This window comes from Typha latifolia, chromosome 11 (assembly GCF_019914945.1).
Source record: "Typha latifolia isolate L0001 chromosome 11, TyphaL0001v2, whole genome shotgun sequence".
In the NCBI taxonomy this organism is placed as follows: Eukaryota; Viridiplantae; Streptophyta; class Magnoliopsida; order Poales; family Typhaceae; genus Typha; species Typha latifolia.
Genome location: NC_133096.1, coordinates 8,525,089 through 8,545,627, shown reverse-complemented (window position 1 = coordinate 8,545,627; position 20,539 = coordinate 8,525,089). Strand labels below are relative to the sequence as shown.

The window sequence follows — 20,539 nt, the reverse complement described above, 5'->3', positions numbered from 1 at the left end:
TTCCCACTCCCTCCTCCCCCCCAGCAAACTGTTGCAGAATGTGATGGCTCTCAAGCTTCAGGCAAATAACATAGCATCCTTAAATTCTCGCATTAAATTACATGCCGCTATTGGAGGTGAAGGATTAGCCACTGGTGGCGTACGTCGGTGGTGTGGGATAGTAGCTCGCCTGCAGCCCTGCTAAATATATCCCACCATCATCACCACCAAGATCTCAGCTCTACAACTAATCCTGGAAGTGGACAACAAGGGGGTCCAGGCTCCGCCTCCCAATTCAAAATCTACCCTCTGCTAAAGAGATTTATAGTCACAAGATTTGCGCACAACTACAATTAATCCTATCTACCATGTCAGAGAACAACCACCACCACCACCACCAACAACAACAACAACAAGAGGTGCAGATGGGTCACATTGTCCGGTCCACTGGCCGCAAAGACCGGCACAGCAAAGTCCGCACCGCCCGCGGCGTCCGCGACCGCCGCGTCCGCCTCTCGGCGCACACCGCCATCCAATTCTACGACGTCCAAGACCGCCTCGGCTACGACCGCCCCAGCAAGGCCGTCGACTGGCTCATCAAGAACGCCAAGGCCGCCATCGACGAGCTCGACGAGGTCCAGCCCCACTCTTCCGCCCCCCTCGCGGACCTCGCCGCGAGCAAGAAGCCCATGTCCGACGTCGAACACTTCGCGCCCGATGCTTACGCGAACGATGGCGGATTCCTCCACCCTTCTCTCGACTCGGACGCCATTGCCGATGGCGTCAAGCCCTCGTACCAGAGCTACCCCCCTGACATCTTGTCCCGCACCAGTAGCCACATCCAAGACCTTCGCCTCTCTCTGCAGTCGTTCCAAGGCCCTTCCGCTCCGATGACCTCGTGGAACGTGGCAGAAACCAGCGGCGGAGGTGGAGATTTCGTGTTCAACGCTCCGCAACGTCAGGTGTTCGATCAAAGTCCTTTCTTCGCTCACAGTCACAGGGAATCCCTTCAGTCCAGTGCTTCGCCGTCGGTCCGCGCTTGGCTAGACGCCATGGCGGCGCAGCCGGCGGTTATGTCCCAGCCGTCGGCAGCCGGGTTCGTCACGTTCGCCGGCCACGCCGACTTCTCCGGCTTCCACATCCCGGCTCGGATCCACGGCGGCGACGCGGAGCACGACGGCATAGGTAACAATAAGTTCTCGTCTGCTTCCTCTGCTCATCACCAGTAATTCGCATCTCTCTCTCTCTCTCTCTCTCTCTCTACATTATAATATTTTTGGTCTATGTAGTTGTGAACAGAGGGAACTCTGTATCCTTCCTTCTTCTTCTCCTTCGTTCTTGTCTTGATGGTGTTTGGCCTAGTTGTTGTTCCTCTTGTATTAGTTGTATCACTGTTGTATTAGTAATAGCAATAGCTTGGTCTTTGTCTAACATAAGCAAAGAGACATAGAGGATTCTACTGTAGACAACCAAATTGAGCTACTACTGTGGCATTAGACAGGAAGCAATGTGTAGTTTTCAAGCTGACAAGGAGAGGGAGGAGCTCAGTGGGGGAAGGGCTTTGCTCTATAATTGGAAATGAATGGTCTCTTTCTCATCCCCTTGATTGCATTATAATGCTTTTCTTTTCTTTTTAATTTGATGCTGCAACTTCCTCAGACAAACCAAAAGAGATGAATAAAATATCAACTTCATGATTGCCCATTTCCTATTCCATTTTAAGATGCCGAGGATAAGTCTCTTTCCTGGAATAGTCTTAGATCCACATTGCCAGGCATGATACCTACTTATCTTATTGCTCACAAGCTCATGTCCTCATGCTTTTGTTGATATATACAACTCCTGTGTCACTAAAGTTAAGTTTGGGATTTGGATACTATTATCAACCCACCCACTATTATAGCTCAACTCATGAGAGAGATTATGTTCAATTCCCCATATATACATAGACTCATTGTGTCCTTTTTTCTTAGAGGGATTGACTTAATCATGCAACTTATATATCGAAAAAGGTTAGCTACTTTATTTAGCCTATAAAAGTCATTATCAATAATGAAAAAAAAAAATTATATTCCCAGCTTTGCTTTTTAAGATTAGGGAATCCTATGGACCTTCTTCCACACCAGGAAGTTGCATCACATCAATGGTAGCTAAATCATGTCACCTTTTTTTCTTTTAGGATTCGACGTAACGTGATCTCGAATGTGCTTATCAAATTCCCAACCCCCCAAAGTTACTTTTGTTCTAACCAACCACTTTTCTCGCAATCTTTGTCAAAAGAATTCACCTTGAGTAATCCATTACGTAGTTCATTTGAAGGACGCACGTTCTTTTCTCGTATGTTTACAGTAATCTGCCAACAGAAAAGAAGTTGGATGCCAAACTTTGTGAGCTTTCGATGGTAGTTGCTGAATTCCTCATAATGCTCATTCAACTGTAAAAGTATAATAAACGGCACTGGTGAAAAATTACACTCTTTCCAAAGGCATTGAAGTCACATATCGCCAATCTTTTCACCTTACACCGCTTTCAGTGCACTTTCATTATTAGCCCATTAACGAAAGACCTAAGCTTTCAAACTAATTGGTCATCCAAAAGGAGAACTCCATCTTCCAACTAAAGCTAAAGTTTGATTCTAAATCTAAAATCTGGGACCCTTTGCCCATCTGAGAGCCCCAAAGAAGTGGATGAGAGGTCGACAGAGCTCTTCCCTACTACCTGACCCGAGATTACAGCTCATCCCTGAAAGCAACAAGCAGCAAAATCCCCAGAAACACAGCAGATCCAATTGAGGTTAATGGCACTGGGGTGGTGGTGGGGGAGAGGGGCGGGGGAGGCAAACAAGACACGAACTATTATTCATCACGAGCCATCGTTGTCAGCCAGATGGCCTCGTCATGGAACTGCAGAGAAATCAACGCTAACTCAATGCCAAACCAACCTCACATGAGGCCATGTGCTCATATAGAGTTTTGTCACAGTGCTATGTACTTTGGATAACAAATGCCCAATGACTTGAGAAAAAGACGAGATTTATAAGTAAGAGCAAAAGTCTCAACTCTCTCTCTCTCTCTCTCTCTCTCTCTCTCTCTCTCTCATATGCATTTCTTTTTCTTTTGATTGTTCCTTTTTTGGGCATTTGTCTTCAAGAGGTGTTAGATGGTTCTCAAATGGTTTAGGCCCACCCGCATCCAAATGGGCCGAATTTGGTATCATCCGAGCCCGATGCAAATATTTAAGTCGTTTGGCAGGACCATCTACCACTATACCAGTGGCTGGGAGTATGTTGTTGCCTTGTCAACTGAAGGTCCTAAGGGCTCATCAAATCTATCCATTGTTTAAAAATATGAGCTCTTCTTTCATATCCTTCGTATCTATCTATCTATCTATCTATCTATCTATCCAAAATAAGGAGAGATTTAACCGAAAACTTAAATACTATAACCGCTTCGACAGATGTTTTCTGCATGTATATCCTTCTAAATATATCTTATTTGCACATACGCTCGTCTGAAGTTGATGTTGCATGCATACACATATAAAGTATCTAATTTTCATATATGACATATAAAGATTTAAAAAAGATATTATAGTACTTGCCTTAAAATATAAAGTCCCAACCCCACTTCCTACCCAGGCCCATCAAAATATTTGAAGCCTATAAAAAATAACTAAGAGGATTAGAGTATAAATAATAATAACTCATAGTTGGCGAGTTAATGCTTTCCTATCTTTCTGACCAACAAATGCTAATGCTTCTTTTTATGTTTTTAAGATAGATAAGCGAGAAAATAATGGTATTCTAGTTAAACCCATTAAACCTTATATATATATATATATATATATAGAGAGAGAGAGAGAGAGAGAGAGAGAGAGAGAGAGAGAGAGAGAGTTAAATTGATGTCACTAAGATACGAAATAAATAACACTCATACAATATAAACCACTGCCCTAATTTGTCGCCTTAAGTGATGTCATGAACTTCAAAAATTCGGTCAATACCTACTTTCGATCGACCTGTCATTATTACCTTCTGAGTCAAATACGAAGAATTTTAATAAAAAAAACAATAATAATAACAAAGAATGTCAAACAAAGCAATGCCAAATTTCCACAACTGGAAAGCGCCTAGGTTTTGATTTTTCTACCAAAGCTATCAGACAGACGAGAATTGCGTGTTGACTCCTCTGAATCGAATCACCAAGGATTCGAATTCCTTAAAAAATTAGTCCACAAGAAGAGAGAGAGAGAGAGAGAGAGAGAGAGAGAGAGAGAAGGAATTTTTAATATATATATAAAAAAAAAGAATGTCGTCCAACTTCCGGTCGTTTTATATAACCTAGCCTAGCTTTAATCTATTCGGGGGCCGACCATTTTGTTCGTATTTATCAACTGTGGAACCCACAAGGCGTTATCATAAGTGAGGTGGCGGCTTCTCATTGGCTGGGGATGTGTGTGCGTGTGCGAGTTGGACACGTGAACGGGTTGGTGGTGTGGAAGTCCACGGAAGACGGTGTTGAACGCTACGTCTTACTAGTCTCCGTGGCTTAATTACGCACCAGAATACAAGGCGTGGAAGCCTTAGCCATGCATCCCGGAAGGCACCTCGGAACTCATACTTAATTACAACAATATAAATGTCCTTTAATTTTTTATATTTATATTTCTCTGCTTTACAACTATTTAATATCTAGAGAAATTTACATATGACACCCTATTGTTTAATAAAATTATAATTTATATCATACATTTTACTATTTACAAATTAGATTCTATAATTTATCTGTGTAGAAAACATATTTTTTCATGGTGTTAGTTCAAATCTAACTCAAATATTTTCTGCATGTATTCACTAAACCATACAATTTAATATATAAATAGTAAAGATATAAAATGTAAATTATAATTTTATTAAACGTGAAGGTGTTGTATACAAAATTCTCATATATTTATATCTTTTAACACACGATATTTCTTTGTATTCATATTAACTTATGGTTAAAACTATTTTGATTCTAATTTTCATACATCTATCATAAACGAGAGCTGGGGCAATTGCCACGTTAAATTTTTTTTCCCTCTCCTTTTATACGTGAGTCCACGTTCTTCTCCGTCGCTCTATTCCAAATTTGAGGCCACTTATAAAAAATAAAAAAAAACTTAATGTATCGGACCCACATTTTAATTGGTCTTTCAATTGACTGCCGCCATTAGAAAAGTCGTATTTCCTTCGATCTCTTTCCTTTCCAACACTAATCCTGTTACGTTTCTGCGAAAGAGGATAACACTAATATGTCATTTAATTGTTATTTAGGTAACTATTAATATTTAACCTATTACTGCTAGGATTTCATTTCAAGTATGACTGATCAAATAAAAATTGGTGATAATAAAACATACATTTCAAGAAAAATGTCGTCGAAATATATTGATATAAAAATAACATCACCTATTGGATCTTGGATCAAGAATTAGAATATCAAGCTTATCACCCAGTTATGTTATATTAGAAGTGAGTGTCTATGTCGACAGTGATACTATATCTCGAAGATTTAAATATTATTCGTTTAATTTTAACTTTTAGCATAATTTTTAATACAAATTTGTTACTTAAACTAAATTTATATTAATACCTCAGTAATTTTTTTAAAATTATCAGATTTAAATTTTTTTTTAAAAAACTCTTACTATAGTACTATGTTGAACAGTGATTTTATAGTTTTATATTCTACCAAGTCAACCGGGCACCGAGAAAGACCAGGGCATGACAACAGAATGAGATTAGAAATAACTGTGGACTTTTTAAGCCCATAGAAATGGAGTGGACGATGGTTTTGTACTTTGTTTTCAATGCCTCGTACTTAGCTCATCGTCTTAATCCATGAGCATAAATAGTATGAACCTTTTCTGTTTGGCAACATTGATATAGCCTAAGAAAGGCACTTGGGTCAGTGTAGTACTGTCGATTAAAGCAAAGAATTAAGCATATATATATATATATATATATATATATATATATATATATATATATATATATATCCATCCATCGTTATTATCATCATCATCGTCTATATCTACACATAGAGAGAGTTTTCCAATGTTTGACTCCAAAATTCATATTACAATTTGAAGAAAATTCTCAACCTAAAGTTCACATAATTTATAAGCTCTTGTTCGGTTACTGTACTAATATAAGTAGGTATATATTAAAATAAGCAAGGCCTTATAAAATTAAAGCTCACATTTGGCTGTCAACAGTACGATAGATAGAAGGAGTGTGTACCCACTAAAAGAAACTAATATTTGAAAATTCCACATTTTTTTAATCTATCCCTTGTTTCGCTGTAGCTGCATAACTTTGTCCCAGTAAGTCTCGCACCAGGCTCGTTTTATACTCGTGGCAGCTAATACTTAATGAATTTTCCTTTTATCAGAAAAAAAGAAAAAGAAAATCTCCCACCAGGCTCTTATAAGGAGGCTTCTTGTTAATATATAGCTTGTAGTCTTTATGAACTCTTCACCTCTCTGCCTCTTATAACACCAACTACCCCTATCTTCTCTTGCTCTGTTTCACAGAAGCCATGGTGGTGTTAGCCAATCCTCCAATAGATCAAATATCCCTTCTGAAGTCTTCAAAACCTGGTCCTTGTTCTTCGGTCATTCCTGTGATCAACCTCTCGGACTCCGGCGCGGCGGAGGCGATCGTGAAGGCCTGCGAAGAGCTTGGCTTCTTCAAGGTCACCAACCATGGGATACCCATGGAGCTAATGGGGAGATTGGAGGAAGAAGCTGCTAGGTTCTTCTCCCTGCCTCAGGCGGAGAAGGAGAAGTCTGGCCCTCCAAATCCATTTGGGTACGGGAATAAGAGGATTGGCCCTAATGGTGATATTGGTTGGTTGGAGTACCTTCTATTTGCAATCAACTCAAGCTCCATATCACAAGCATCTGCTGCCTTTCTTGCCGAACCCTCCTCTCGTTCATTCCGGTACGCATGCATTGATGGCTTCTCCGTTTACTTGCCTTTCGTCAATTCACCTCAGGTTTTAAACATAACCAACCAACCCATGTCTTTGCTGCAGCTCTGCTTTGAACGACTACATAGCAGCGGTGAGGAGGTTGGCATCTGAGGTGCTGGAACTGATGGCAGAAGGGTTAGGAATCCAACCGAGGAACATTTTCAGCAAGCTCGTGATAGATGGCGAGAGTGATCAAATCTTTAGGCTTAACCACTACCCTCCATGCCCTCTAAGCTCGACAGGGTTTGGGGAGCACACCGACCCTCAGATCATATCAGTCTTGAGATCAAACAGCGTCTCTGGCCTCCAAATTGCTTTGAGGGACGGCCGGTGGGTCTCAGCCCCATCCGACCCAGAATCTTTCTTCATCAACATTGGTGATTCCATGCAGGTATATTTTGACGATCGTAAACTTATCATACTATATGATATGATACGATACGATATGATACGATACGATATGATATTGATGATTTATCCATATCTGATGATTAATTTGTTGGTTGTGTTTTATGTGCAAAGGTTCTGACAAACGGGAGATTCAGGAGTGTGAGGCACAGGGTGATGACCAATGGGATGAGGTCCAGGGCCTCCATGATCTACTTTGGGGGGCCACCCATCGCAGAGAGGATAGCGCCACTTCCACAGGTGATGGGAGAAGGGGAGCAGAGGCTGTACAGGGAGTTCACATGGGGGGAGTACAAGAGAGCTGCCTACAAACTAAGGCTGGGGGAGAACAGGCTAGCCCAGTTTGAAGACCAGCAGCAGCGAGAGGGGGTGTTGTTGTAGTACTGCTGTACTACTACTACTACTACTCGTCGGTCATTGATTCTGATACCAACTTTGGCTTTGTATTTTCTCTTTTCGGGCAGGGTCGTGAGGTGGCATAGGTGTCCATGCTTATAATTATCCACACATATATATATAGTAGTAGTAGTAGCAAACCTAGTTTCTTTCTTCTTTTCTTTTTCTTTTTTTCCCCACAGGAAGCCTGTAAGTTTATCCTTATTAAAATAAATACTGCATGTGTATAAGGTGTATGACTTTCATTTTCCCCACAGAGAGCTCAAATTTGAAGACTACTGAAGGGTTAAAAAAAAGAAAGAAATGAGTGTGAGAGAGAATCTTATTAATCCTACAAACAGGTCAGGTTAGGACTTAGGAGTTGTCAATTGTCATTGAGTGTATGGTCGACCCATCATTTTGGAAATCGGATAGGATTTCCAAACAAAAGCAGCCAATGCGGATAGCCCGCGTGGCTGAAAAAATAGTAAAATTAAAAAAGAGGAGCGATCTCCTCTGCAGGAATTCCCTACTGCAGGGTTGGGGGTGGCATCTAACAATCATTTTAAATATGTCAAGTGTCAAGTCGGTGGAGTACAACTGTGGACTTTGTCACAAGACATACCGTTTTGGGTCAGCCTTTTTAGGGCGTCCAGTGGGTCCACTTGATTTGACTCCACGTTCAATTGCGAACCACTGATGCAAAAATAAAAAAGAAAGATATCCGTATCACACGGTAAGTTGTGCCAGAGGCCGGCTTGACCGACCATTGTTTATTCTTTTTCTATATATATATTTATTTATTTTTCTTTTCTTTTCTTTTACAAATAAAAGTGGACCCACACGCTATGTTAGACTCGAGTAGGGATTAGGATTTCAAATTCAATCCGTTCCTCAGCCCTAGTTTAATTCTTCATTTTAAGGTAACTTACACGGTAATATAATTATATGAGATCACTCTATCGTAAACAATCTAAATTCGGTGTGTTTATTGGCATTTGCCAAGTAAATCGTGATCACGATGTGGTATGGACAGTTCTAATTTCGACGTCGGATTAGGCTAATTGAATGTACGATGATACATCATATACACATTGATAGATAGAAAGGCGTTGATGCACATCCAACAAAGTCACGATCAACACCTTTGACCTCCTTCCGATTTAACGTACGAACTCTAATTAATACTATATATAACATTGTTCTCTTCGGATAAGCATGAATTCTTGTCGATGGGGGTTGACCGATAAACCCCCTCACATGTGGCAGAATACCATTAACGTTTCCACGTGCACTTTGCTAGATGCCATTAGATTTAACCGAACGCTATACTATATATATATATATATATATATATATATATTAGATATATATTGATCGTATGTAGCATCACAACAAGATACCGAGCGGCGATGGTCAACGCGCTTCGCGGTTCCATGAATCGTGTGTCGGAATTTGGAAACGTGGCGAGCTCGTGGAGAGCATATGGTGACGTGGCACTCTTATCACGAGGACAGCTAGTGGTCTCCCCCATGCACGACCCATTGGTCGTAACGTGGTCCCTTTGTTTGGTCCAATTCCGATGTGCTGACATTCCTCTACCTGTAGCCTCGCCCATACCTAGATGTTGGATTCCTTTCCTTTGCTTGTTTTGGAGTAGTCCATAAATAGCAGCTGAATCTAGTCATGTTTGTAGCTTACATCCGTGGCAGCAGGGGGAGCCGAGTGTTCTTGTCTCCGAGGTTTTCGATTCAAATGCGTACAACTCAAGGGAGGAAATACTCTTGCTAGGGTTGACATATACTTTTAATTCATTTCACACCAGGAGTTAGTGTTTATTTCGGTTTATAGCCCCTAGTTATAATACTGTACAAGTACTAAATCGTTAAAATTCCAACGGCAGGGTTTAGATCTAAATAAACGCAATATACGTGCAGAGGGTGTGAAATGAAAACATTTCTATATTTTAGATGTTATGATTACCGTCAACTTTGTCTAAATAAATTTATAGGGGGATCTCGCCTAACAATACGTGCGAGACCATGAACATAGTTGGAATTTAGCAGTACCCACCAATAAATAATTAAATATTATGTCATCAGGACAATAAATTTTAATTTTTCAGTGCCGCCTAGTTGCCCACCACATACGATCGAAACCGTTTACAATGGAGATCTTGGTGTACGTGCGAGGGACCCCTCCTCCGTTTGACATTTCCCACGTCCGGTCCAAGAACTGGAGAAATTATCTTAAAAGTTACTATTTTCATTTGCGGGAAAAGCCTAAATGATTCACCATTTTGCCGTATCATCCCATTTTTTTTTTTTTAAATTTCAAATTGCAAAATTAACTAAATATATATACATTTTTAGTTTCTAGGTGCAAATGATTATAACACTCTTAGCTTCCTTAGTTGGGATCAACATAGCTAACGAGATATTAATTTTTCTACGCTAACTTTCATTGTCGTAATGAATATTTAATTACGGTTCGTCCCCAAACATATAAGAGCTCCTATCATTGGATACTCTTAAAAGGGCCTTTAAAAGGACCAAACTAGGCCTTTGTCTTTTTAATCCTTTGTAGGCCCAAGCAATGCTGGACTGAGCCTTCGATGGCCCATGAATAGCCTAATTTAGATATTTATTTGAGATTTTTACATAATTGCCACTGAACATTTTTATAATATTATAATTGCCACTACAAATTAGATTTAAAAAATTATTTTACCCATGCATAAAAATTTTAAAATATTTTAAAAGCTATCTAATATTACACCCAATAACATAGTGCAATGATTATATATATTTTTATTTGAGATAACTTATTGGTAAATATTTTACATTCTAAACTTAAAAAGATAGAGGGGGTATTTTAGTTATTTATTTATGTTTGTTAACTTAATTTTTAATAATAATCTATTAGAAAGATTATATTAAAACCTAAATAATGACAATTATAAAAGAGGCAAAAGATTTTAACGCCAATTCTAAAATTTTAAAGAATATAATGATTCAATGACAATTATATAGAAAATATTTTATTTATTTATTTAATATGCCTGGACCTGAACTATAGTTAATTTTTTCACATAAACCATGTTTATTTTTATGACACTTTAAACTCTTCTCGACTCTCTAATATTTCTGTCTCATTGGTGCCAACGAAAAATGTCAAACATCTCCCTTACCATCAACTTTTCTCTTTTACATAAATTTAAATAAGACATAATATTCTTTTTAAATAAATAATAATAATAATGAATAATTAACGGAAAAAATATTTTTAATTTTTTACGTACTTAGGTCAATGTATTTCACATAAAAAATGAGGGTCTACGTGAAACGATAATAGTCTAAATATAATAATTTTAAAGAAAAATTATACTTAGACCCCATAAATTTTTTTTTCCTAGGGACCTTGTTTTCCTAACTATATTTTCTGTGACACAAAAATAAAAAATAATATACAATAATTCAGAAGTGTAAGTATAATTATTATTTAGTATCAATCCAAAATTTGGATCCCAATGTGGTTGTCTAGGTTTGGTTTTCCTCTCTGGATCATATATTCGACATTGTGATATAAAACATAGATGCATCGAATTTTGAAAGATGAAACAGACTTGTGAACAAACCGGAGAAGTTGAAACATTAAATGGAGTACATTAATGCATATGTCACTAACACATATGTGGTGATATTAATTGACACGTCACACGTGCCGCAAGTATATGTCCACATTGATGAATAAGCGAGTGGTCTATGTTTTGATCCATATGATTATTATTATTTTATTTTATTAATTATAAAAGGAACATATAATAATGACTCTTGTACTATAAATTTGCACAAAAGTTTGTTAACACAATAGTAAAAAAAAAAAAAAAAACATACTGTTCTATATCGTTAAATATCGTTAAGTTAGTTAAAGTTAGTTCAAGGTTTGCATTAATATAAATAATTAATTTCTAAGCTATGGTTTTTATTAGTATCTTCTAAATTGTATAATTGCACTGCTAAGCCTCTTCGGTCAGTATTTCATGAGATAAATCTTTTAGACAAAAAAATATAAGGCAAAATTAAGAGTAAAGTTTGAAGGAATTAGAGATGGTTAGTTTAGGGGGTTAAAGATTTAGAGGTGTTATTATAAAAAGTCATTAATAAGAAGAATTAAGAGAAATGGCGAAGTGTAATTAAGCCCGATTTTTTATTTTTTATTTTTGACTCCACACTATTAAATTCTATGTGGGTAGTTTTATCATTTAAAATTACTTGGTAAACATAACATTTCCCATTTCCCATCCTATTAGCTGTCACAACTGCTACTTTCTTTATTCACAAGTGCCCCCCCCCCATTCCTATTAGCTGGAACCTCGTCGCTTCTTCTTCCTCTCTCTTTCTCTCTCCCCTCGTTCCCGTCTCCCGGGAGGCGGCGGTCTTAAAACGCAATGGGAGACGAGCCGCTTCCCACTCGCTGGACCTTCGAGGTGAATCCGGTTCCACGAATACCCTATCTACTTTTTCTCATCCAATTTCCCCTACTAGAATCTAAGATTCCGCCATTTCGATTTCTATTCAGGATTTCGAGCTGTTTTACGATGTGAGATTTGGAAGGACGAAGGAACCGAAGGAAGACGATCCGGATCACAGATTGAACGCTCACGACGGTTACGCGAGTGGCTCGATCGGCTCTAATGGAAGCAGCAAGATGAAGGCGACATCGGATTTGGCTATCTTTGAGCAGTTTGAGCGGCAGGTTTGGGTTTTTGGATGATTGATTATGCCTTTAGGGGTGTCGATGGTAAAGTTTTGATCTAAACTTTTAGGAAAAAAAGATGGGTGCGCGGGCCGGAGTTGTTTCGGGAAGGGAAGATGAAGTGCCGTAAGAGTCACTAGAATAGTTTATTTATGCTGTTTTTGAATTGTTATTAAGCCAAATGATTATTTTTCTTATGTTTTGTGTCATAATTCTGGGAAGGCGTTCTTTTGCAGTCAGAAATCCCTACTTCCTCCTTTTGAATCTGCAGAAGTGCGTAACCTAGCGGAGACATTATGCAGGTAATTCTTCACATTACAAGTATGTTCATAGTTAGTAAATCCTGAAATTAAACAGTGGCTTTTATGGGTATTACAAATTATATAACTGTAGTCTTTAAATATTCTTTTTCAGGGATATCATTCGCGGCAGTCCCGATGTGAAATGGGAAAGCATCAAAGGATTGGAGAATGCAAAACGTCTTCTAAAAGAAGCGGTTGTCATGCCCATAAAATATCCCAAGTAGGTCAATGTATTTATTGGAATATCTTTGGAGTTAGTATAAGAGATGTATAGCTTTTTATAGTTGAAAAGGAAGTGAGGCTTCATAATCTTGTATTACCTTGCTGAATAGGTGTGTTGCTAAAGCAAATGAAATTTATCCCGTTAGCTATTTGAACAAAATTTCACAAGGTCAGCATACTTATTGCTAAATTTAAAACCTTAGCAAACTTAAATCTCAATGTTTTGAACTTTGATGGCCTATATGCTGTTCAAGATCTTATTGCAGGATCTTGCATTTATTTACAGAGTGCACTTCCTCCTTCATACATATCAAGGAAGATTTTAAATATATACATGTTAACAGACTATTATAGACATGTATGACTTCATACATATACAGGAAGAATTTAAATACGGCTTTAATTTTTTGTGCAATGCCTTACACCAACTCTGTTGGTCACTACTAGAAATTACTTCTTGTGAAATCTTCCTTCGCCATTGATTTCAGTTGGATTGAACATTTTAGACCTTATCATTTTGTAGAAGGATAAGAGAGTGATAATATATTCTTCTTTTGGATATTATTTCTAGGTACTTCACAGGTCTTCTCTCACCTTGGAAAGGTATTTTGCTTTTTGGTCCTCCAGGAACAGGAAAGGTTAGGATTTGGCACTACAATTATTGGCATGTGCTTCTCCTTTTTACTGATCACACTCTCTATAAACTTCCAGCTACTCTAGCTGCTTGTTTACACTATTATCTTATTTCCTCCTAGTTGTATATGTGATTTTTTTTCCAATTTAACACAACTCCTCACTCTGAAATATCTCAGGTTCTTTTTCTTTTTTTTTGATTGAAGTCATAGACACAAAACTTTCTTAGTTAACATAATGCATGAAACTAATATGGGAGTTTGACACTGTGGCCTCTAGTTTAAAAAGATTCGGTATGATAGCAATCTGATCTGTTCATTAGTTATCGGATTGGATTACTTAAGCCTCATCCAATCGAACCCTTGCTTTAGGTTAGACATAAAATGCCAAGATTGAATACTTGATAAGTCGGTTAGTGAATATCTCAGCTCATTTGAAAGATTTGGCTTCACTGAAATAGGAAATATGTGTTACTTAATAATTATTAATTAGAACTAAGGGTTATCATGTTGAAGTAGGTACCATGCTGAGCGTGAGAATCTACTTGTTGTCTTGGCTTGTCTGCATGCCCTGCAAAATATTGGACATGTCAACTGACCTTTCTCATGTTACCTTATACTTTGGTGATGATCTCATATGAAGTAAAGATGTTCTTGGTTAAACACTGCGTTCCTTATGATAGCTTTTTTCATGAAACAATGCATAACCTAAATGTAGGCTTGGAACTTCCATGCACTGATTAAAGAGGCTATTTTTGTAGCTAGGTCTCCTTGAGAATTGAGATAAGTGGTTTTAGTTATTCCTTTATTAATCTGTTCTGTTGTCATGCTTTTGCATAATTTGGATTTCCCTACTTTCCTGTCATGTAATTAACAACTTCAAGGTCATTAATTGGATGCCAATACACTTTGCACATGTAATTAGCAACTTCAAGGTCATTAATTGGATGCCAATACACTTTGCACCCTAAACTACTCATGGGATACATTAGTCACAGATCACCTCTAACTTTGGATATTTTCCTTGGCCGTACTTGCTTCCAGACAATGCTAGCAAAAGCTGTGGCTACTGAGTGCAAAACTACTTTTTTCAACATTTCAGCATCATCTATTGTCAGTAAATGGCGTGGTATGTTTCAGATTTAATGTTCCCTAACATATTTTTGTTTTATTGTACTATATTATTCCTTTCCTTTTCATATCTGATATTCACATAACTTGCCCTGTTAAAATGGACACTGATATATAATGATAAAGGAAAAGTTATTGCAGTGTTCTCCTTGCTATGTGGTATCTCCTGTCAAGGTTATTGTTTTACCTTTTGCTCTATTTTTATTTGGATCCCATTCCTCAACTAATGATGATTAAACATATTTTGGATGGGGGATTAAAGAGCAAATTACCTGTTAACCACATCCCGCTGCAAAAGATGTTAGCAGTACATTTACGTTCTCCTAGTAATCTTTTTGGTGAGGATCAGCAGTATCACAAGACATCCATTATGTAATTGTTTACGCATATGCCAGTTTGTGTTGAGGGGAGAAGGGCTGCTATATACACCTATGAGATCATTAACTTGGCGAAAGCTCAAATGTGATTGCTTGTTTCAGAAATATAACAATGTTTCTATATAGACAGAGAGTTGGATTAATATGATGAATTTTAATGGAGAAGATGTACTTGTGATTTGCTGCATCATTGCTAATTTTGAAATTTGATCTATGATTTACTTGAATTCTTTTATCTTTTAATGCATGTTACTGATATATTGTTGAAATATGTTTACATTTTTATCCAAGCATAGACCTAACAGATGCTTGGATCAGCTAATGTAATTCCTATGTTTACTTTTCTATTGTCATGGTGATTTATTAACTTAATAGCATGCTATTTATGCCATTTCTGTGCTTTTGCATTAATGTAGGTGATTCAGAGAAGTTAGTGAAAGTTCTATTTGAGCTTGCCAGACATCATGCACCATCTACTATATTTCTAGATGAGATTGATGCTATTATTAGTCAACGTGGTGAGGCTCGTAGTGAGCATGAAGCGAGCAGACGTTTGAAAACTGAGTTACTCATACAGGTATAACTGCTGGTTATTGAGGTGCTGAACCCTATGTTATATTTCTGTTTCATTTCATATGTATGGTCATACTTTCTATCTGAAATCTGAAAGAACTTTAAAAGTGAATATAACAATTTGTTGAGTAAATATTTTCTTTTGCACAATAAAGATGAAGATTAGCATTTCTTCTGGAGTAGCCGAAAGAGGAAAGAAAAGTGAAAAGGGAAGTATGTAAAAAATAAAGCAGAACACAGTAAAAAAGAGGAAGAAAAATGGAAGAAAGAATGATCATGAGAAATAAAAAAGAGGCTCAAAGTGCTATTTGCTGAAGGAGTGTGGTGATGCATATCAAACGGTTAGCAGTAGCAATATGCCAATACCATACATTTATACTAGAAAGGGGAAAAGAAAATTTGCTATTCTGCTTCCCCAAATGATTAAAGCAGATTAAATGGAAAAGGTTTATGTGAGGTGAATCTTTCATAGTATGATAGTCGCACTAATGCTGGTGGTTCATACTCCTTGCTTCCTATCATTGATGATTACAATTATAATTCTCTTCTTGTTTCTGTGGTTGTTATTTATGGATATATGCATGCACATTTAGCTTCCAGTTTTAACAAATGTGCAATGGCAAGACACAATTTGGTTATGTGACTCGTTAAAAATTAATATCTAATGCAGATGGATGGTTTGACAAAGACAGATGAGCTTGTATTTGTTTTAGCGGCTACAAATCTACCCTGGGAATTGGATGCAGCCATGCTTCGCCGTCTTGAGAAGCGGGTATTCCTTTGTTGCATTACAATTCTAGTGGTATTTTATACTGAATCACTTATGTACAGGCACACAACTAAATTTATTTTGGTTTTCCTACTTTAATACATTGATATCAGATTCATTTGGCTATTTTCATGTTGGGGTTACAAGCTGAAGTATATGTATAAAGGGACCACAATATAGCCTTCTATCTCTGGAATTCAGAGAGTCCATACGTTCGACTGGCTGTTTTCGTGTCAGGATTGCAAGCTTAAGTATATGCGTAAAAGTACGGACCACAACATAGGTTCTTATCTCTGGAACTCAGTGAGTCCATAAGTTTGCCCTTAAAATCATACAGGAATCTGTTCCGTTTAAGGAAATCTTTTCAACTTATTGCATTTTTACATGAAATTGCACCTATAGTTATAATGCAGACCACAATGTTTTTATATTGTGATTATCTTGCCGCATCCTAATAACACTGGAATAGACAATGAAATCGGAAACGTGGATGCCTATCCTAAATTGTTAGCATATATTTATTATTTTAAATCAGATTTCTCAATTAGATGGAGTAACACAGGGGACGTATCTCCTCTTAAACTACACTAGATTTTGAAGGTTTTTACCTTTAGGCATAATGCTGAAGAACCTACATTATTTGTTCTTCCTCTTAATGCCCTATAGTTAAAGAAATGGTGAAGAAAATTTATTGGTTGAGTGCCGATAGAAAGTCCTAAAATAACTGAAAGTGGATTTTATATTATTTCTCTAGCCCACTGCAGGAAATGTCTGTTTATGCTTATATAAATTTATTGTACAAGAAAGGACACTTCTTGACTTTGTTCAATCAGATCCTTGTACCCCTGCCAGAGGCAGAAGCTAGACGTGCAATGTTTGAGGAGCTTCTGCCATCAACACCTGAAATAGGAGAGATTCCTTATGATATTCTGGTGGACAGAACAGAAGGTTATTCAGGTTCTGATATTCGTCTTGTATGCAAAGAGGCAGCAATGCAGCCACTGAGACGGTTAATGACAGTTCTAGAACGCAGACAAGAGCAGGTGCCTGAAGATGGTATGTGTCGTTACTATAATCCCATTAAATTTTAATGAGCTGTACTGTACACTTTTCACAAGTTTTCTTTTTTAAAATTCCGTAGCTAATGGTTTGAAATAGATGAAAACCTATCGTTGGCCATATAACTTGAAGGCCAGGCATTCCTTGTGATAAGAGCATGTAAAACGGTTAGAGTGCACAAGAAATTCTTATGGACTGTTTCTAGCTTATTTAACAAGTGGAAATTAAGGGCACTCAGTTGCTGCAGTGCCATGCAGTTCATCTAAACTATTCCTCATAATCATCAAAACTTGATTTGATTATAAGCTGCATGTTTTAACTTTTATATTCTCTATTTTATATTAACGATAAATTGTGTGGGTTTTCTTAGTTGCTAGTGTTCTCTCAAAGATTTACAAGGTTACCTACATCTCAACCTATTTTATGGTGCAGAATTACCTGAAGTTGATCTAGTGAAGCCTGAGGATGTTGAGCTAGCTTTGAAGAATACAAGACCATCGGCCCATCTCCATGCACACCGCTACGAAAAATTTAACCAGGATTATGGAAGCCAAATTCTTAATTAAGGGCAAGTCATGGGTAAAACTGTGAGATTTAATACTTCCCATCATATTTGAAGGACCCTGCAATCATTTTTTTTTTTTCAGTTTCTGTTATGAGAGTTCTTATAATGGTTTCATGCAGGAGATAATAGTCAATTTTAAGCCTGACTAATCCCTCGAACTTCAGTCGCTGATTGCTCCAATAATCAACTGCTTTTGATGCTTGTGGAGTGCAATATGTCTGGTTTCTAGAGAGCCCATCTATATCTTGGAGATTGTATTGTTATTCATGGAAATTCTTTCCTACTAAATAGAGTTTGTTTTCTTTTGTTTAATTCAGTCATGTACATTGCTCTTCGCGAAGGCATTTGGGAGTCGTTTTGAAAGATTGAAGTCTTTTCAAAAGGTTTCAAGTCTCAGGAGAAAACAACTTAAACTGGGCAAACTTGCCTGTGTGTTGTATATCGATCTTTTATCAGGGATTTGTACCATATAAACAATATTTTATGAAACACTAAGCATTAAATTATTTCCATCTTCTCAACTGAATTACTTTACATTTGCGAGCTGATTAATTTCGCATCGGTTTCGCTCTCCGTTCCGTTGATTATTGAGAAATCAATATGCTTAGAAGATTAGTGTCACAAGGTGCTTTTACAGTTTTATTGTATTTATTTATTTAATTTAGTGTATAAAATTAAGTGTATATCACATTTTGTTATAATGAAATGTATATAATTTACATATACAGTATGCACTAGAATTTATTATTAAAAATTAAAAAACTGAATATAATTAAATTGTAAAAGCTCCGTGTCACAGATCATTCTAGTACCGAAATTTCCTAGCCAATCACGAGCTGCCAAGTATCTGATGTAGCAAATTCCTGCAATAGGAATTGCAGGTAATCTTCTACCGGCTGCGAGTAGTATCCCAGCTCCTACAGCCGTGGTGGGTCTCTCTCTCTCTCTCATCAGACTAACTCCTACACTTGCCACGTTGGCAGAAAGAACCAAAAGAGTTCCCTCTTCTCTAGACTTATCCTTCTCCTCCCATGCCTTCCATTTTGGATACTATGTGCCATCCACAGGCCACCGACTGGATTCTACACCGATATGAATGCATCCCAACTTCCCTATCTTATACACAGACTGCTAACAAATTAGCATCCTTCATATCCAACTGATCACTCCCACTGAAGGAAACGAAGGTAAAAGACTAAGAGCTCGCAGTGTTCGATAGATTGATCGGAACCCAAATGGAGGAATTTGTGGAGAGATTGGTCGGGAAGGCAGGGAGGCATCTCTATGCTTTCTTTTGCATTGGCGTTGTTTTGATTGCCGTCACCTTCGTCCACTACGCTTTTCCAGGTAATTATCATACATACTCCTCATATTTCAGATATTATATAGAAGGTGAAAACTCTACTATCAGAAGGTTGTTTCCTTTAATTGTCTCAGTGGAGCAATCGATAGAGGATGCTCGCCAAAGGTCTAGGAGAAGGCTGGCGGCCCTCCATGCTGCAGATTTCTGAGCAGCGATCAAGTGGAAATTTAGTTTTTGATCCAATATGTTGATGCGTATTCATAAAGTCAGCTTCGCTCATGTGAGTTGCCGTCGATCGATAAAATAATAGACAGAAGTTTGCAGAGTTTTTCACCAATCTAATATCGTTGATAAAAATAAAATAAAAATCCTCTGGCTATAGTTTTTAAAATATTATTTATTATTATAATTGTTGTCGTGCAAGTAAATCGCGGTGCTGGAAAGCGATCTAATAAACTGTTATCTACGACATTGATTTATATGATAATATATCTTAAATAAGAGTCGCTTTTTGTGAAAGTATTTTTATTAAGGTAAAAAATTGTTGATTAAGAGAGTGAATTTATAAATCAATTTTTGAAAAACCAATTTACTTAAGAAATCTGCAGTTTGGTAAATACTATAAAAATAGTCTGAAAACTTACTCGAAGTTTGTACAGTAACATAATCGGAAACGAGCATCGGATTCTTTGTTACATGTCCATGATATTACTTCTCTGTTCAATGTCGTTCACAATGACACAAAGTTCTCAAAAGTCTCAAAAACAAAACGAGGAAAAGACGAGTGAAAATTTTGGCCCGTTGTGTAGAGACATCGACATGCTATTTATCATTGGGTGAAAATTTTGAAAAGGACGCGACACGAAAGGATTTCACATTCAGGCCCTCACTCTCTCCGATTTTATTCTTGAGTCCTCCCCATTTTGGAGGAAATGGAAAATTAATTTACTTCCCTTATCACAACTAAACCTGCACCGCAAATCCCCCTTCCCTCCCCTCTTCTATACACCATTTCATAATTGGTTAGTATACCCTTTTATTTTCCACACAAAAAGAGAAAAGATAGAAAA

General features: G+C 37.5%; 3 protein-coding genes and 1 long non-coding RNA gene across 10 annotated transcripts; all 4 read left to right on the top strand.

Moving 5' to 3' along the window:
• Positions 1–347: 347 nt before the first annotated feature.
• On the top strand, positions 348–1,208 carry LOC140797773 (transcription factor TCP4-like). The gene has a single exon (XM_073151423.1). It carries the CDS (start codon positions 348–350, stop codon positions 1,206–1,208), a length of 861 nt encoding a protein of 286 aa, XP_073007524.1.
• A 5,270-nt stretch (positions 1,209–6,478) lies between these two features.
• On the top strand, positions 6,479–8,035 carry LOC140797940 (gibberellin 2-beta-dioxygenase 3-like). Its single transcript, XM_073151648.1, has 3 exons — positions 6,479–6,964; positions 7,059–7,386; positions 7,518–8,035. The coding sequence occupies exons 1-3, from the start codon at positions 6,561–6,563 to the stop codon at positions 7,782–7,784; spliced, it is 999 nt and encodes a 332-aa protein (XP_073007749.1). The 5' UTR covers positions 6,479–6,560; the 3' UTR covers positions 7,785–8,035.
• Positions 8,036–12,097: 4,062 nt separating this feature from the next.
• LOC140797839 (uncharacterized) lies at positions 12,098–18,672 on the top strand. Of its 7 annotated transcripts, none has more exons than XR_012110730.1 (13): positions 12,098–12,267; positions 12,360–12,536; positions 12,607–12,662; positions 12,773–12,838; positions 12,951–13,058; positions 13,632–13,698; positions 14,737–14,821; positions 15,617–15,777; positions 16,444–16,545; positions 17,376–17,598; positions 18,034–18,188; positions 18,286–18,382; positions 18,484–18,672. XR_012110730.1 is itself a non-coding variant. In XM_073151517.1 (12 exons), the coding sequence occupies exons 1-11, from the start codon at positions 12,229–12,231 to the stop codon at positions 18,165–18,167; spliced, it is 1,218 nt and encodes a 405-aa protein (XP_073007618.1). In that variant the 5' UTR covers positions 12,117–12,228; the 3' UTR covers positions 18,168–18,188; positions 18,286–18,672. The 7 variants fall into 7 exon arrangements, 4 of the variants coding, with proteins under 4 accessions (XP_073007618.1, XP_073007621.1, XP_073007620.1 ...); XR_012110732.1 differs by having other exon boundaries at positions 12,123–12,267; positions 18,034–18,169; XR_012110731.1 differs by having other exon boundaries at positions 12,123–12,267; positions 18,034–18,180.
• Positions 18,673–19,180: 508 nt separating this feature from the next.
• Positions 19,181–19,806, top strand: LOC140798100 (uncharacterized). Its single transcript, XR_012110781.1, has 2 exons — positions 19,181–19,513; positions 19,604–19,806. It is a non-coding gene; the product is annotated as an uncharacterized lncRNA (long non-coding RNA).
• The last annotated feature ends 733 nt before the right edge of the window (positions 19,807–20,539 follow it).

Excerpts from the sequence above, each read along its gene's own strand:
- LOC140797773 (XM_073151423.1), top strand. The coding sequence starts at position 348 with ATGTCAGAGAACAACCACCACCACCACCACCAACAACAACAACAACAA.
- LOC140797940 (XM_073151648.1), top strand. The coding sequence starts at position 6,561 with ATGGTGGTGTTAGCCAATCCTCCAATAGATCAAATATCCCTTCTGAAG. Across the intron at positions 6,965-7,058 it reads CCCTCCTCTCGTTCATTCCG|CTCTGCTTTGAACGACTACA; the intron begins GTACGCATGCAT and ends TCTTTGCTGCAG. Across the intron at positions 7,387-7,517 it reads ACATTGGTGATTCCATGCAG|GTTCTGACAAACGGGAGATT; the intron begins GTATATTTTGAC and ends TTATGTGCAAAG.
- LOC140797839 (XM_073151517.1), top strand. The coding sequence starts at position 12,229 with ATGGGAGACGAGCCGCTTCCCACTCGCTGGACCTTCGAG. Across the intron at positions 12,537-12,606 it reads TTGAGCAGTTTGAGCGGCAG|GAAAAAAAGATGGGTGCGCG; the intron begins GTTTGGGTTTTT and ends CTAAACTTTTAG. Across the intron at positions 13,059-13,631 it reads ATGCCCATAAAATATCCCAA|GTACTTCACAGGTCTTCTCT; the intron begins GTAGGTCAATGT and ends TATTATTTCTAG.